The 17,393-nt window shown below is 37.0% G+C and overlaps 1 protein-coding gene across 10 annotated transcripts in view; it reads left to right on the top strand.

Moving 5' to 3' along the window:
• The window catches only part of CPEB3 (cytoplasmic polyadenylation element binding protein 3), a 242,138-nt gene that overhangs the window by 70,339 nt on the left and 154,406 nt on the right, over positions 1 to 17,393 (top strand). For 7 of the 10 annotated variants that reach the window (XM_072625177.1, XM_072625185.1, XM_072625167.1 and 4 more), the window contains one exon: positions 11,538 to 11,697. In XM_072625177.1, coding sequence (XP_072481278.1) covers positions 11,538 to 11,697 — 160 coding nt within the window. Of the gene's footprint in view, positions 1 to 11,537; positions 11,698 to 15,233; positions 15,384 to 17,393 lie in introns of those variants that run through there. The other 3 variants (XM_072625172.1, XM_072625170.1, XM_072625191.1) reach the window with 2 other exon arrangements.

The following is a 17,393-nucleotide window of genomic DNA, read 5'->3' as shown; positions in this document are numbered from 1 at the left end:
TCTCAGAACATACATGCTTGGTATCTCTGAGCTGTTGTTTCTATTAGTTATACTTGGAGTAGGGAAAATTTGTACCTTTTATCCCATCTACCCTTCTTGGGACCTGCTTCAACCCTTGGGATTATCTCAAGTTAATGGCTAGTTATGGGGGAACCCTGATCCCACTACTGCTATGATAAGAACTACCTTCACACTTCCTCTAGTAAGAACTTACTAACACTGGCTTTCACCTTCTATTTTGCCTCTTTAAGAATTTGACCTTCCTTCAAGGTCCATGTCAAATAGTACCTTCTCCATGAAACTGTTCCTGGTTTCTCTCTGTATTTACCTCCTTTCTCTCTGTATTTACCTCCTTTCTCCTTCCCAACAATTCATGATCTCTTTTTTAAAGAATCTTTTCTGTGCTCTTATAATTTGTAGCTTACCTCTCCCAAATTTGCTATTATTTTTGTTTTATATCACCCAGACTTTCCCTTGTATCCCTCTTCCCTCTGAGAAAGTTATTCCTTATAATGGGGAAATTTTAAAAAGAATAAAAGAAAAAAATCAGGTCAATATCTTAAAAATCTAGCAATATATTGAATGTTCCACCTTTATGGTTCCCCCACCCCACCCCTGCCAATTTCTGCAAAGGAAATGGAATGTGGAAAGGGGTATATGATAATTTTTAATGGATTTGTGTTTTTCTCCCTTCTACCTTGTAAAGAACTCTTGTCTGGTGATGGTGGTGGTATGGGGAATGTGATAGCTGTTTTCAAGTATTTGAAGGCTTATCATATAGAAAAGAGCTTAGACCTGCCCTCCTGGGCCTCGGTGGATGCAACTAGCAATACTGGGTGGAAGTTACAGAGATGAAAATTTAGATTTGAAGTAAAGGAAAACCTTCCTAAGAGTGAGAGCTGTTCCAAAGTGGAAGGAGCTATTTTGTGAGGTAGTGATTATCTCTTAATAGAGTCAATAGGAGACATTTTAAAGCACACATTATGTGCCAGGCATTGTGCCAAGCTCTGAGAATAAAAGGAACAGAAAAAAAACCCCAGAGATCCTCAAGAGAAAACTGCCAGCAGAGTTATAGAGGGAATTAGTGACTTGGGTGCTGGACTTTTGAGCGTCCCTTATAACTTGGAAAATCCATGATTCTTGGAGCTCAGGGACTGTGTTTTGCTATACTGTTTAATTTCCAGTAATTAGGACATTGTCCTGTAGGTATTTAAGAAAGTACCTGTAGGTACTTAATAAATTTCAAATTTAAACCTATTTGGTATGCTATACTATTGAAGTGAGTTCTTTAAACTTTGAGGGATAAAAAGATTAAAGAAATCGAGATTAATGTGACCAAAGCAGATGAAACTTAGATTTAGTTTATCATCAATTTTCATGACATACACAAAGGATTTAGACCATTTGTTACCTATTTCTGCTGATTATGGTCTTGTGTGTGTTCGTCCTTCATTGCCGAAGAAGACCATGCCATCAGAGAAATAATGACATGACTTGCACTTGACTTTGGTTTTTGAGTGAGGAGGGCTGTGCAGGTCACCAGCCTCACTTCTCCTCCAGAACCATCTGAATCTACTGACCAGACATTCATCAGGATGACTGGAGATGACCCAGGATGAGGCCATTGGGGTTAGGTGACTTGCCTAAGATCACACAGCTAGTGAATGTCAAGTGTCTGAGATAAGATTTGAACTCAGGTCCTCCTGACTCCTACACTGGTGCTCTATCCACTACACCACCTAGATGGCCCTCTGATTATGGAGGGGAGTGGTAGAGGGAAGGGAAACAGACTTAAATTTATAAAAGATTTCAGGTTAAGTGTAGAGCTTTAGATTTAGAAGAAGGAATCATCTAGTTCATGTAGTGCAGACGTCATGTTGTTCAGCACCCATTTTTACAGATGAGGAAAGTGAGATACAACTATGTTTTTAAAATTACTTTGAAATTCTGGGTCTACAAAATCTCTTAGACTGTTAAAGCAGAAAAGGGTTGAAAGATGTTGTCATGTTCCAGACCCTTCTCTACACTTCAGTTTTCTCAGCCATGAAGTGAAGTGATTTATCCATAATCACACAGCAACTAAGTAGCAGAACATTTTCTCAAAAATGAGAAACAGTGAGACTAAAGATGATTGAGAAGATTCCTTTCCTGGAAGTTTATTTTTTAAAAATGTAGATTATGCTGTAGGATAGATAGTTGAGAATGGTCCTTTGCTTCAGATTAGAGGATGGAAGGTTGATTTCTTACAATGCCTGACAGCACTGTGCTTGTCTATGTAGGAAATACTAGAAATGTAGTAAGACATACTTAGGCATGAAAATCTGACCTGAGACGTTTTTTCCCAATGAGTTAAAAACATAATGTTCACTTCTCAGAAACATAAGACACAAATATATGTACATCTCTTCTTAGAAACTCACCTAGTATACATGCTATATGAACCATGAAATATGTCTACCTGCAATCAAATCCAGTTTGATATAAATTTCCTCTAATTTTTGACAGTCTCATCAGAAATAGACTTGATATTTCTATCTGAAATCAAATGCTGATAATTGCTTGGGGAATACTAATTGCTCAGTTTCTGCCATGAAACACACCAAAATTTTGTAAGAATATTCAACCCAATATACCTTTATGGAGTACCTACTATATATACACATCTTGTATTTTTGTCCATCTAGTCTTCATTATTAAATTTCCCTAGAATAGATCTGTTGACTAATTGTGTGAGCTTGGTTGCTAAACCTCTCTGAGCCTTATAATGAGGAAATTATATTAGATTGTGTATCCTGACTTATTCTTCAGACCAGCTTAAGACCAAATTTGTACAGGTTAACATTGCTCTGTACTGCCCAAAGGGCCTTCGTTATGTCTTTAGATCTATAGACTTAAAACAATATTTTTCTTTCTTTCTCTATCCTGCCTTTTATTTCTCATCTCTAACTCTTAGTTCATATCCCCTAAACCTGTAGAGTGGTCTTTCAGAAAAACATTCAGGTACCTTCCTGCATCACATTCTAACTTGATTTGGGAAACACTTTTGAGCCCCAAAATGCCAGGGACAGGTAAGGTGGAGTTTTCATGAATGAGAAAGACATGTTCTTATATGTGTTTGCTTTTGTTGAACTCTACTCAATAGACCTCATCTATTTGTATTGACTGACATTTTCAATGGCATGCTTATCAATTTGTAGATTACATAAAAGTAGGAGAGCTAGCTAAAAGGCTAACAGAATGAAGATGCAGAAAATCCCAAGAGGCTAGAATAGTGGGTCAAATCTAAAAAAAAAAAAAGTCAATATTGGAGGTTCATGTAAAATTTATACTCAGATTGTAAAAAAATTGATTTCACAAATCCTGATGGAGAAAGGTGTGACTAAACAGTAGTTGGTATAGAAAAAAATATTTAATGGTTTAGTGTATTATAGGATCAAAATGAGTCAATAGTGGGACACAGTAATAGCAGACATTTGTATAGCTCTTTCAACATTACACCACTTTATATACATGATCTCATTTGAGCCCCACAACAATTCCATGAGGAATAGGAAGAACCATAACTGGAGCAGAGCAACTTGGGGTTTGTCCCAGTGCATCATGATTTAGAGAGCACTGGTAGTACTTTTATTCCTTTCAGCAGGGTAGAAATAATTGAGCTCAGCACATAGTTAGCAAGAATAATTATTTAAAATAGGAATCTGCCAGATGGCACCCCTCCACAGGGCCTTGTTTCTTAGAACTGTCCTCACCCAATAATCCCACACCTGAATTTGTCTTTAAAAAGTTAATTTAAGAATGTACTTCCTGCTGTTTGTCCTAGATACTTTTTGTGAAGTTGGTGTTGGGGATCAAAATGGCTAGTCATGGCTTTGTAGATAGGTACTACTGGTATTGTTCATATTTTATAGAGGAGGAAACAGTCTCATTGGTTAAATATCCATAATAACAGAGTTGAGATTTGAAATTCTCTTTGACACTGTGACCAAAATAGCTGATGCTTTCATCGGGTAGATTCACAGCAGAATGAAAAAAGGTATTAAGTCTTCCTGTGGTCTGGCTTATGCAGAGCACATCTGAAATATTGACTTCAATTAAAATATGGCTGTCACATTTTGGGAAAGATAATGATGGGTTGGAATGCGTCCAGTGGGCAACTAAGATGGCAGAGGGATTGGAAACCATGCCAAAAGAGGATTGAGAGAACTAAAAAAAGTTTAGTTTGGAAAAGAAAAAAACTTGTGGGGAGGATGCGCTGAGTGTGGACATTATGTTGTTTGATATTTAAAGGGTCACACGATAAAGACTAAATACCCTTTTCCTTCTAATACTGCTTTTCTTCTGGTTCCTTTCTTAAAGTTCCTATATTTCTTCATTCCTATCCAACTTAATTTTGAGCCTATCTCACAGGTTTTCGCTACTTAATTATATTTTCATCCAAACTCTTATCTGGTGTCATGCTTATGTTATTGTTGCCTATCAACTTATTGTCCATACCACCTATTATCCATTCCATGAACACATTCTGTGCTTTCCTACCTCCATGCCTTTGCTCATGCTGTGTGCCTTCCATCTGGAATGACCTCTCTGTCTCCTTTACCTGTTGAAATTTTGCTTATCTTTTGAAGTTGAGCTCAATCACTGCCTTTCTTCTCTGTATTTGTACCCCTTACCCTCACAATCCCATCATTTTAACAACTTTCCTACTCAGACCCCATGAAGCAATTTTGAATCTAACAATATGTTATTTGATATTATTTTATGTGTTTGTTGTCTTGCTTTTCACCCTGTAAACTCCATGAGGGCAGGGACTTTCTTATTTTCCTGAATGGCTTTACAGATAACAGCCAATGAATAATTGTTTTGAGTCCAAACTGATCTTTTGCTACATTGGTGTCAGACTTATAGGCTGCATCTTTTTTAGTCTTAGGGAGAGGAGAGCATGTTGGCTTCTGTGACTGAGTCAGAAAGATTGAGTAATAATAATAGTTCACATTTCTGTGGCACTCTATGAAACCATACAAACATAAAACACTTTTTATAGAGCAACCCTGTGAAGTACATTGTCTCTGTTTTACACATAAAGAAATTGAGGCACTGAGAGGTTTTTGTTTTTTTTTTTTAGTGGCATGTCAGTGTCAGTGTTTGAGCCCATATCTTTGAATGTCAAGTCTACTGCTATATCCAGTCATGTCCAGTATATTATTCTGTCTCTTTCTCTGATGCCCCTCCTTAGAGCAGGTAGGTCTCTTATTCTGCTGGAAAATAGCAGGGAAAGGCAGACCTGAGATTGCACCAGTAGATGTTTTTACTGAGTTCTTACTTCCCAAAATGTGCCACAGGTTTCCAGAAATCCATAGATCCCTAAATAAGGAAACAGACCTTCTGTAGAAAAAGCAAATGTTTCATATATAGTAATATTCTTCAAGCATATGTAGATGCTGTTGTGATAAAATTGTAAATACATTTGAAAACATTATTGACTCATAGTAGCTTTTGGGTACATATTTAGTCAATGTTAGTAAATGCAAGTATGATCTTGTGGGAATTAGTGATATTTGTTTAACTTTAAAAATGGTTCCTCATACCCAAAGATTGGGAATTCCATTATGATAGCCTCCTTTTTTGAGATAATTACCTGCTAGCTGAATGTAGTATATTATTCTGAGGGTACAGGTTTAGGAGAGGCTAGCCTGTATGGGAAGGACCATGTCTCCTGAGTAGAGTTAGGTTGGAGAGAGGATGGGAGGAAGGTTCAAGAAAAGACGATGGTAGGATCCAGAGAATGTCAAGCTAGATGAAAAGAGGGGAGGTTAGAAAGATTCCTGCCCTGCCACTTAAGTGGCTTAGGAATATGTCACTTGACCTCTTAGGGCTTCAGTATCTCCCTCTCTAAAATGAGAAGGTTGGCCTTAACTACACAGTATATGGAAAAGAATGCTGGATCTGGAGTTGAAGAACCTGGCTTTGAATCCCAGCTCCATTACTAGTTTACTACTTCTGTGATTTTGGGCAAATCACTTAACCTTGCTGTGCCTCGATTTCATCCTCATCTGTAAAATGAGGAGGTTGTATTGGGTGAACTCGAGTCCCTTCCAACTCTAGAGTTAATCCATCTAGATCTTGAAGTTCCTTCCTGCCTATGACTTTCTATGCTTCTCTAAGATACTAGAGTACTAAGCATAGTATTCTGTGCATAGTACTCTGGCTCACTCTGTAAAGGGCTGGGTCGCTTCAGTACTAACATACTGAAGTTAGAGAAAAAGAGGCAATCATTGAATTCTTTTGAGAATTCTAAGAAACTTCCTGCTGTGTTTTTAGAGATAAAAAACACCATGATTCCAACTCCCCTTCCTTCTATTATGGTTGGTTGGTTGTTGTCCTTTGTTCTCCCAGAGGACCAAAATGACATCACCATGATAAAGTGAAGTTTCAATGTGTCCGACTGTGGCTGGTCAGACCAATATGAGCTTAGAACGCTCTGCCACAGGTTGGGCACAGACAGTTCGTGTGAATACTTGGAGTGGGTACTCCAAATTTTCACATCCTACGTTTAGTCTGTGCTATCTCAATTCTTCTTCACAGAGCACAGCACCCTTTCTGATGTGGGCACACCATAGAATATAGAAACTTAAAAGTTAGTGGACAGAAGTAACAGGTTGTTGAATAGAAACTGATGACCTAGTTTTAATGATGAGTAATTAATTTTGGTATCAAATGAAAAGCAGTTTGATTAGGTGAAATATTGAACTGCAGGTCCCCTACTGGTGTCCTTTTATTTCTATTTGGTTGTTGTCTTCCAGGTCATTTGTTCAGTTGTCAGAAAAATTTGCTACTTGTAAAACAAAGTAAATAAATAATATGTGGCAAATAGAATTTGACTAGGCATGGCTAGAATTAATTTTAATGAGTAAGTCTCTCCAAGGACTGACATTTGTTCAATTAAGAACCTTTTACAAATTCCATGTCATGCCCTTCACATGTCCTGTGTTCCACATGTTGAGTATGAGGTAAAACTAATAAGAATTGGTTCTGTGAAACTCCAGAGATTTCTTTGTGTTCCAAATGAGCACATATTGAAGTATGCAGGGTTTATCACAGATGCTTCTTTGGCTTCCCTTAACTTTCAGGCCACTAGATGCAAGACTGGTCACAGGCAAAGCAGCACAATTGAATTTAGGGTCCTCCAAGCGTTGGTGTGTCCTATCTGCTCTACCCTACCTAGACTGGTACTGTCATATTGTTGCCTGTTTTGTTAGAACCATGCTCTCTCCAGACCTCTTTTCTTCACTTCCAACTTATATGTCTTTTACAGGGTCATCCTTTCCAGGATTCTGTATCTCTATCTCCAAACTAGCAATGAGAGGGAAGTAGAGGTTAGCTTCCAGGTAATCTGTGTTGAGATTAGGCTGAAGGAAGGGAGGACTGACATTGATTTTTGTTTATTATTAGTATTATTATCTGAAGTTGCCTTTTCAGAAAATAAGGAAGCTTGGGTTAAATGGCTTCTTATGGTAAGAATTTCAAGAGAACTAGACAGGGCGGGCTGGTGGGATCATAGATTTAGAACTGTAAGGTATTTAAAAGTCATATTAAAAGTCCTTCATTTTACAGATGAGGAAAACACAAAGGCCATCTAGTCCAAGTACAAACCTAATCAAAAAACTCTATAACATCCTGGGTAGGTGGTTATATAGTCTCTGCTTAAAACTTTGATCATTGGAGAACTACTTCCTGGGGTAGCCCATTCAATACCTCTGATTGTTAGGAAGTTTTCCTACACATTGAGCTGAAACTTGCATTTCTACAGCTTGCTCAGTCAGGGATCATTTATCCAGTTTGTCCAATAAAGGGGCTTGTTTAATTCAATAAATTTAATTTCATTTTAGTTCAATAAATGAATTGTGTTTTATCAACATATAACCATAGATTGATCTAGATGAATCGTCCTTTACCTTTTGCTTCTTACCATATTCCCTGTGTATAATAATATGAATTTATCTGTTAACCTCAAGCTACTTAGAATACTAGTGAGCAACAAGAAGTCACACCCAAGAATTCCCTGAGCAGTAGATTCAATAAGGCTTATGTGCTTGTTGTATAAGGAGTCTTCTATGCTCATCTCCCCAGGCAGATGATGGCTTTAGCTGTACAATTGTAATAACCTCTTTACCTAGTAGTCTCTATCTATGTTCCATTCCACACAAATGATAAAATATTCTTTCTGATGTACATGGACCTCAGAAACCTGTAGTGACATAGATTTAGAATGAGCTGAGACCTGAGAGATCATCCAATTTGGCCTTTTCATTTGATAGATGAGGGAAAAGACTTGTCTGAGGTCACAGAGTTGTAAGTGGTATACTCAGAATTTGAACCCAGGTCTTCTGAATCCAAATGCCTAGTGTGGTTCATGCTATAACAAGCTGCCTCTAGGATGATTGCTAGTTAATTTGACATTTAAAGGCTTCTGTAAATTTTTTGACCTTCATCCTTAGCCTGATTTTGTTCTTCTTCCTTGTACTCTATAGTCCAGCCAAACTGGACTAATTATTCCCCTTGCCCAAGATACACACCCGACTCATTTCCATCTGTTGAAATCTTTTTATTTCCTTCAAGACTTAGGGTAGTTGATAGGCTTTATCCTCCCAGCTGCTTCTTTCTCTTCCTCCCCTATTCACAACAGTCCTCATGCCATTGGTACCACTGAGGTTGCAGAGAAGCCCATAGAATTAGAAAAGGAAGCTTAGAAAATTTTCTCAGTTAGTGTATGTAATGGGCTATCATTTTGCTTCTTGATTACATCTCTCCCTTACCTATGACCTCCTTGCCCTGCCTCCCCCCATACAATAACTTGTGTTGGGACCAATATGATAGCATTTCGGGAAATTTTGACATTCTTAGGTAATCATTGTGTGCACTAACTTGAGACTTGCAAAAACACTACAGAAAAGTTAAGAAAAAATATTTTCATCCCAATGGAATGGGGAGTGCAAGAACATATGAGAGACAATATTGTTGGAAAAGACTACTTGGTCTGCCAATCTTTAGTAGTTCAGTTACCAAGGATCATGAAGAACTATCTGAATTCATGTGATGACTTTTGCCACCTCTGACACTTTTATCCCATATTTAATGAAATTTATAATAAAAATAAGCTTGTTTATCAAAGATTCTGTGATCTAAAATGAATATTGTAACCTTCTGATCTTCAGAATTAATATAAACATACTTTTTTACATCCTCAGAATCAATGTAGAGATTCTCCACTTCCCCCTTGTGGGATTATCTGTTTATAATACCAAACAAGTCTGCCACCCCTCCCCCTCATTTGTACAACTTTCATAGATCTTTCCATATTTCCACATTTGCCTCCATGTATTGCTCCATTGCCTTCTCTAGCCATCATGCCTCTCGTTTGAAAGCTGTCCTACTTCTGCTTTTGCCAGTAAATGTGTCCATCTGTACAGAGCCAAGAACGTTGGAACTGCAATGAGAAAAGCCGAAATCAGATCTGAAATCAGAAAGCTGAAATAATTTATTTGCTGTATGGACTTATCTTTATCTCTCTGGGCCTTATTTTCTTATCTGTAAAATGAAAGACTTGGAGATAATATTTAACACCTTAAATATTTGAGATTTGTTTGGAGGCAGGAAGACACAGGATCAAGTCCTGCTCTGACAGCTTTGTGTGATATTAAACAAATTACCTAGTCATTTAGTATTTCCAGACTGCTTTCTAAGAAAAGTTACAGCTTAATTTTATGTTTGCTTCAATGGAAGCAGTTTACACTGTTGAAGCTTTCTACACTGATAGCACATTTATGCAACCCTCCCCTCTAATCCCTCTCCCTGAATTGGAAGGCTCCTTTAAATGCTCAAAGCTTAGGATCCTGTGTCCTTCTGTGGGTGTTCTGAAGAGCTTCCAAGTGGCTAGAAGAAAATATTTTCAAAATCCCTCTTGGATTTATCCTAAAAAGAAAATATGAGGCATTGACCTGCTATTTCTTGCTCAACTCACCTAGGCAGTTCTGCTTTGAGCAAGATAAAGGGACATTGCCTCTGTATGTATTCTTCTAAAATAAAACTGACATTTTCCATATTTCAAAACACCTAAGAGCTTCTCTCATATCAGCACTCTTGTATTTTATTTTATTTTTAAAAGTAATTTGTTTTCAGTTTTCTACAGTCCCTTCCCACACGTCTTAGATTTTCCCTCCCCCTCTTTCTTTCCTCCCTTCCTGAGATGGCATGCAATCTTATATGGGTTCAGAATATTTTCTCTTGTATTATGTTTTGTTTTGGTTTGTTTTTTCTTATGAGCACTCTTGTATTTTAAAATAGAGTCCCAGTTCTGTGGTTTACATGGAGGTTCCTCATGTGTCACACAGTTGGCTTCAAAAACTGTACTTGTTGGAATGTAAGGTCATAGATTTAGAGCTGGAAGAAAACTTAGAGGCTATTAAGTCCAATGCCTTCACTTACCAGTGAGGAAACTGAGGCACTGAGATGTTAAGTGACTGGCCCATCGTCATCTAGCCAGTAAGAATCTGAGGCAAGATTTGAATCCAAGTCTGTCTCCAAGTGCAGCACCATACTCGCTATACAAATTTGAGCTTTTTGTTCTCCTCTTAGATCTAAGTTCTTAGAAATTACATACATACCTGTTATTCAAATATTTTTGTTTGAGACATTAATGTAGAACTTAATTTTCTTGCCTCCCCCCAAGTATATACAAGTGTGAGTAGTAAGTGTGTGAGTATGTATGTGTATATATATATATGTATATCTATGTTTGTGTGTATGTATGTACACTGCTAAATCAAATGCCTAATGTTTTGTTTTTGAATGATCCCATAAATCATCCTGAATTATGTGTTAATGTTGTAATTAACCACCTTGGACATGTCATTTCATCTCTATGATTCTTTGGGGATTGGACAAGAGTTCTTAAGTTCTTTTTGGACTCCAAAACCTATGATCCTATATGAAAAACTATCATTTGTCAAAAGTGATTAGGAGTAAATAAAACTGATATTTTCCCTCAGAATTAAGTAGTAGAACCTTTAATAATTCATCATTGTTAACATGGTCAACTTTTGTTTGTCCAGGGAAAGAAGTTCAGCTTGGAGATTGTGAGAGTGCCATTTTCTCCTACATATATGTTGGTGGTAATTGTCCTGTTCAGGAGTTCTGTTGCTTCTTAGCGCCATGGCAAAAGCAAAGGAAGAAAAGGGAAAAGCATAATGAGTTAATAACTAAGAGATAAGATATTTTTTAGTGGTTTATTTGGCAGAATGGCCGGTCTGAATGACTGAAACATGCAAGTTAAAGACCATTTTAAGAGAACCTCTATAGTGTTATTCAAGGGTAACTAGACTAGGTTTAAAAATATGTTGTCAAGAAGTTCTTGCCTGTAATTAGCTTGTTGCATGTGTTTCATATATTTAATTGGGATTAGGAAGCAAAATATATAGTGTGTTTTTATGAAGTCATTTTTATTATATGCTGTTTTTGTCTTGTGTTTCTGTTTCTAGGACCGGAATAGGCCCTATGACACATTTAACTTGCACTCTTTGGAGAACTCTTTAATGGATATGATAAGGACTGATCATGAGCCTCTGAAAGGTAAACACTACCCTCCCAGTGGCCCACCAATGAGTTTCGCTGATATTATGTGGAGGAATCATTTTGCAGGTTAGGAATATTCATACGTCCATTCCTTGCTTGGTGTTTTAAATGAAAATCAGCTGTTTAAAAAAAGTTGTTATGAATTTGCTACTAGTATGTATTTAAAGTTAATTTTTTCTTCATAAAAATCTGGTTCAGCAGTTCATGATAATCAAGGTTGACTATTTTGTTAATTCTCAAATTACTTTGGAAAGTTTGTTGTTTGTTGGTATGATCCCCACTTAAAATGACTTTCCTAATAAGGAGTCCCAAACAATGGAGCTGAGGGAACTTAGTTTCTCGACTTGTGCTGTCCTTTCTGGACCAGCATGCCCAATGTGTTTCTGTCAGTCACTGTCACTGATTTGGCAGTAATCTCCATAGACAACTTGAAACAACTTTATATGAAAAGGACTCCTTCTTATGATAGAAAAAAATTTTTTCCCTATCTGAAAATAGTTACATAAAAGATGGTAATTAGATATTTTCTACCTTCACTGATACAAGAAAAAAAAGAATGATTTACATCTTACGATTGATTTAGATTAAATATAAGGAAGACAGTGTGAGAGATAGCATGGTTTGATGGATTGAGAATGTGCCTTGTCAGGAAAATCTGAATTTCAAGAACTACCTCCACAATGAATGTTAAAAATTGTTTTTACACATAGGTGGGGGAAAAATAAATGATTTATTTAAATATTTTAATTTAATTAAGCTAATCTAATTCTATTTATTATAGATTTATACATTTATTATACAGTAATATGTTATATTTAACATGTTAAATATAATATGTAACATAATTAAATATATTTGTTGTAGAAATTAATTTTTAATTTAGTTTAAATTTAAAATTTTTTTTAAAAAAACTACCTCCCACATATAGTAAGTGTGTGATCCCAAGCAAGACACTTAATCTCTCACTGTTCCCATCCACCTCTGAGCTAACACTAGAAGTTGCATAACACTTACTGATTTGCATTAGTAGAGGGAATTTCTTCACTGGGTGTTCCCTACGTTTATGAGATCATAAGTCTGGCCAAAAAAAAAATGGTAGAGAAGATTGCTGACCATAAAAATCTGCAATATCAGGACTTAATTCTCTGAAGATCTTTGTAACCAGTAGAGATATGACTGGCCTAGTTAAGGTCAACTTTTTCTAGGTACAGGGACCAGGGACTCCATGACCTACTAAGGTCAATTTCTAGTAATTTATTTAAATGTTTTGATAATGGTTATATATGTGGCACCTTCTTCATGATCATTGGGAGCAGCTGAATAATTGAGAACCACAGAGTCGAGCATTTTTCTAACTTGATCAAAGCTTCTTAACACTTTTTGGGTCTTGGACCCCTGATCATCTAGTGACTTCTCAGGATAGTGTCTTCCATATAAAAAATAAAACACAGACAATTAAAAGGATACCAAAAGTTAGTGGCAATAAAGGTAGAATTTTTTTTTTCCCATCCAAGTTCATCTTGAAATCTATTCATGGTCTAAAAGTTTGAAACCCCTGAATTATAGGAAGGGTCCATCTTTTTACACACACATACATCTTCCTCTTCTGGAGGTATCATATAAATCCATCCTCTTCTAGCCAGGTCTAAGAATAAGATTTGACTCTAAAGTAAAGACCCTGATTTTTCAAAGATCACCCAAGGGAATTGTCTCTTTACATTACCATTGCAGAGAATATTGTATAGCTTTCCTGATCTGCAGTAGAAAGAATACCATTGTTAGGCCATGTAGTAAAGGTAATGGAGGACATTTCTCTGCAAGAAGTTGAAAGTTATCTCTCATATCAGCCCTTTCCCCTCCAAATGCTACGATGTATAGTTTGCCTTAAATAATTGCTGTTATTAAGAACCATTCTTATTTTGCCATAATTCTCCTCAGAGCCAGGTTTCTCAGGCTGAACTCCTTAATAAATTGCTGCAGACCTCTGCTCCTTTCTCTCCAAAATACTTGGCACCTGTTTCCTGGGCCCTCCTTCTTTCCTTTCCAGGGCTTCCCAGGCTATAATTTCAGGCTTAATTATCCAGAGTATCATTGTGAACCCAACTAATGTGGAGAGCATTAGAGGCAGTGTCAAAGGAAGAAGTTAGAGATGGTGTATACATGTATCTGTATTAGTGTGTGTTTGTACATGGGCAGGGGAGAGTTGCTGCTTTCTGTACTGTGATACTCCATCTTTGAGTGAATGGTTTGTCTTCATTTTGCTTGAGTTTCTTCTTTGATCTTGGCAAGATAAAATCACTTCTCTGCAAGACTGCTCAGCTGAGACATCTGGCGCTCACCAAGTCAGGTGGTTCCTACCAGCATCTCCTCATGTTGTACCTGGGCCACAGCAAGAGTGCAAATTATTTTAATATCTGAATAACTGGTCCCTTGTACCAACACTTTTGTTGCTTGGCTTCATGGTATGTTGGGGTAAAGAATCTGCTGCTTGATTCCTATCTCCGTCTTGGAAAATTTGAGAGCTGAGGAGAACAAATGAAGATATTGTGAATAAGATCTAACATTTGCATGGTCCTTTCAAGTTTACAAAGTACTTCACACACATTTCATTTGATTGACATTTCTGTATTTTAATTACAGTTTTAAATGTTTCCTAACTGAAAGCACAGATCAGGGATGGCATAAATGATCCATCATGGTTGTGTGTATGTGTGTGTGTGTGTGTGTATGTATTAATGAGCTTTTCTGAAATCCTCTATCTAGAGAGTAGGGACACTATACCCTTAAAACATGAGTCATTCAATTAAAGTTAATTAAGTACCTTCTATGTTTAAGCTTCTTTGTAGGGAGGGCAGGAATCTAAAGTCTAGAAAGACACAATATCAGCCCTCAGTGAACTTGTAGTATAATGGGAAGATGAGACATTTCTTTCTCACTATTTCTGGAACTCAGACCTTGAATGGTGCCTCTTCTCCGAGCACCCTCTTCCAATGGTCAATGAGTCATTTGTCCTCTGAGGCATAAGCCCTTATCATGAGTTTGGGATTATGTGGTGTGATGTTTTCTGTAGAATGTGATATCCTAAATTGAACCTCTATCCCCATTCATCTGAGTTGCTCCAAAGTTGATCTTTCCAGTTTATTATTAGCAAATATGTCCATAAAATTTTAAGAGTCCAATCCAGAGACTATAGTATAGAAAGAACTCTGGACTGGGGGCAGGAGACTGATTCTAGTTCCAGCTAGGCTGCTTATTTGATGTGACTTTGCCTCCCTGGGTCTCAGTTTCTTCATGTGTAAATTGGGTGGAATTTGAATAGGCAATCTTTAGAATCGCTTTGTGCATGTGTATTTGTTCTGATATGGATTCTAATTTGGAACTGACAGATTTCAAGTTTCAAAGCTTACATTTTTCATAAAAAGATAGTATTTTTCTGGAAATGTTTATCTTTTAAAGATGCTACCATATATACCTCTGTGTGCCAGTAGTACAGAAAATTATCCTTATTTAGAGAGGCAACCTATAGAGAGAATATCTTCTACCTTGATTGTAGGGAAAACATGGGTTCGAGTGACAAGTAGAACTGCATGGCCCTAGCCATTTGAAATCATAATGACCCATCCAATTTACAAATGAAGAAAGGAGGACTGAGAGACATGGGCAGAGCATTGTAAGGAAGAACAGTGAGTGGCATGTTCCCTGGCCACAGTAACATCACCTTGAGGACGAATTGTCTGACTGCAGGACCAAGTGTAAGCTATGTTCTCCTCGTGCTGTTTTCCCTTCTGACCTCTGTCTCTACCATGCCTCTGAACTGGGAGTTTAAAACGGCAAAAACAAACCAAATCAAACAGCCTAGTACTGTGGCCCTAACTGAGTTCCTCCACCTACCCTCAGTGGGTATTTTTTTCTGTTTGAATTTTCTTTGTCTTCAACTATTCCAACCAGAAAACCATGAAACTGAAATTAGCAAAATGAAAGGAACAGATGTGAGTCTGGAATCAGTACTGATAGATTTGTTTTTAGAATATTATTTATGTACTGAAACAGCGAGGGAAATATTAGCTATTCTGGCAACTTCACCCATTAAAAGTATCTTAGGTACATTTGAACTAAAATTGGGTGAAATGATAGCTAGAGATTTGGAGGCAAGGGGCAAAAAGTATCCTTCCATGGTTGTAATGGTATATCTCTATATGTAGAAATTAAATATATAGAAGTGGGCCCTTGGGGAAATGGACAAATCAGGTTGCTGATGGTAACAACATCTGGTTTGCTTTGTAAAGCCTTTGCGGTCCTCCTTGGCTTTATGCTTCTGTGAACGTGTTGCTTCATACTGGATGTGTAATACAGATTGACCCATTTATTTGTTTACTGTTAGACTCAGTCATGGGTTCTGCTGTATTTTTGTACTCTCTCTACAGCTCAGATCTATCTGTCCATGACTATAAGCCAGCCACTGCCACAGACTTCTAGGGATCAGATTCTGAGCAGCTAAAAAGCTGTAGGCAGTCCTGCAACATAATCTTAGAGAGGGTCTTGTTTAGAAGCCAAGCTGGTTTTTTTGAGCCCATTGCCTTCAGTTTCTCCTTCTTTCCCTGTTTTGTTTTTAATCTCCCTGAGTCAGTACACCAAATATAAAAATAACCTTAGGTAGTTGATGTCAGTGGATATTTTGAATATTGTTAGTATCAGAAATTTACCATGTCTGTCAACATGATTTTAAAGTTCTTTGTATCCATTCTTACATGTTTTGATAATAGGGACACTGTGAACTTTGCTCCACTTTTACAGCCAAATTCAACTGAGAGACAATGAGGTACAATGCACAATGATACATATGGCCCACAACTTTCCTGGAATCAGAGAATGCGGTTCCTGACTCTGACACTTGTTATCTGAGTGATGATGGGCAAGCCATTCTTCTCAGGACTTCAGTACTCTTCTGTAAAATGAGCAATGGGACCAGATGACCCTTATCTTTAGACATTAATGATCCCTTCTACTTCTAAATGGATGATTTAGGTGGAAAAGAGTATTTGGTATTCAAAAAGTCACCATAGTCTTTTCAGGAAGATGCATTGTATTGAGTCAAATATGTTTATTCTTTGAGGAGAGACTGTCAGGACTGTCAGGAAATTTCATGTCCTATCAACACCTTGAAGAGGCACCATGTACATTTTTTTATTTAAAAAAAAATTCCACTTATCTGTAGATTTTTAGAAAAAATGGCTTTCATATTAAAATTTTTGTGACCTAGAATGCCATTTGAGTAGTCAACTTTTTCCATGGCCAACATCATTAAATGTATGTATTAGTAAAAATTTTAAAAACCCATATTTGAACTTTCATAATTTTGGTATCATTAACCTTGTGAAAACTTGTTCTTCCCCAAATCTCCCAATTTTGGGTACTATCAAGTTGGAAAGTGAGGCACATTGCAGAATTTCCACAAGCTCATTTTACCAAGTGTATTTTATAGCTCTTGAAGGCTTATATTTTACAATACACTTAGGAGATAGCTGACAGGAACAATTTAAAAATTGCAGACCAAGGGCAGGTGACAAAATGTCACACTAGCAATACTGGGCTGCATTAACCAAAATCACCAGATGTCACACATTTGATTCTATTTTTGTAGCTGATTAAACAGCAGTATTTGTTGGACAAAGGAGAGGAAAAAAAGGAAGCTGTCTTATTTCGAAGTTGGATTCAGGTTATCTTTTTAGTGTGGTTTATTTTCTATTAATATGCAAATTCTC

The sequence above is a fragment of the Notamacropus eugenii genome, chromosome 1 (assembly GCF_028372415.1).
Source record: "Notamacropus eugenii isolate mMacEug1 chromosome 1, mMacEug1.pri_v2, whole genome shotgun sequence".
Classification (NCBI taxonomy): domain Eukaryota; kingdom Metazoa; phylum Chordata; class Mammalia; order Diprotodontia; family Macropodidae; genus Notamacropus; species Notamacropus eugenii.
Note: the sequence above shows the minus strand (reverse complement) of the source record. Positions and strands in the feature narration are given on the sequence as shown.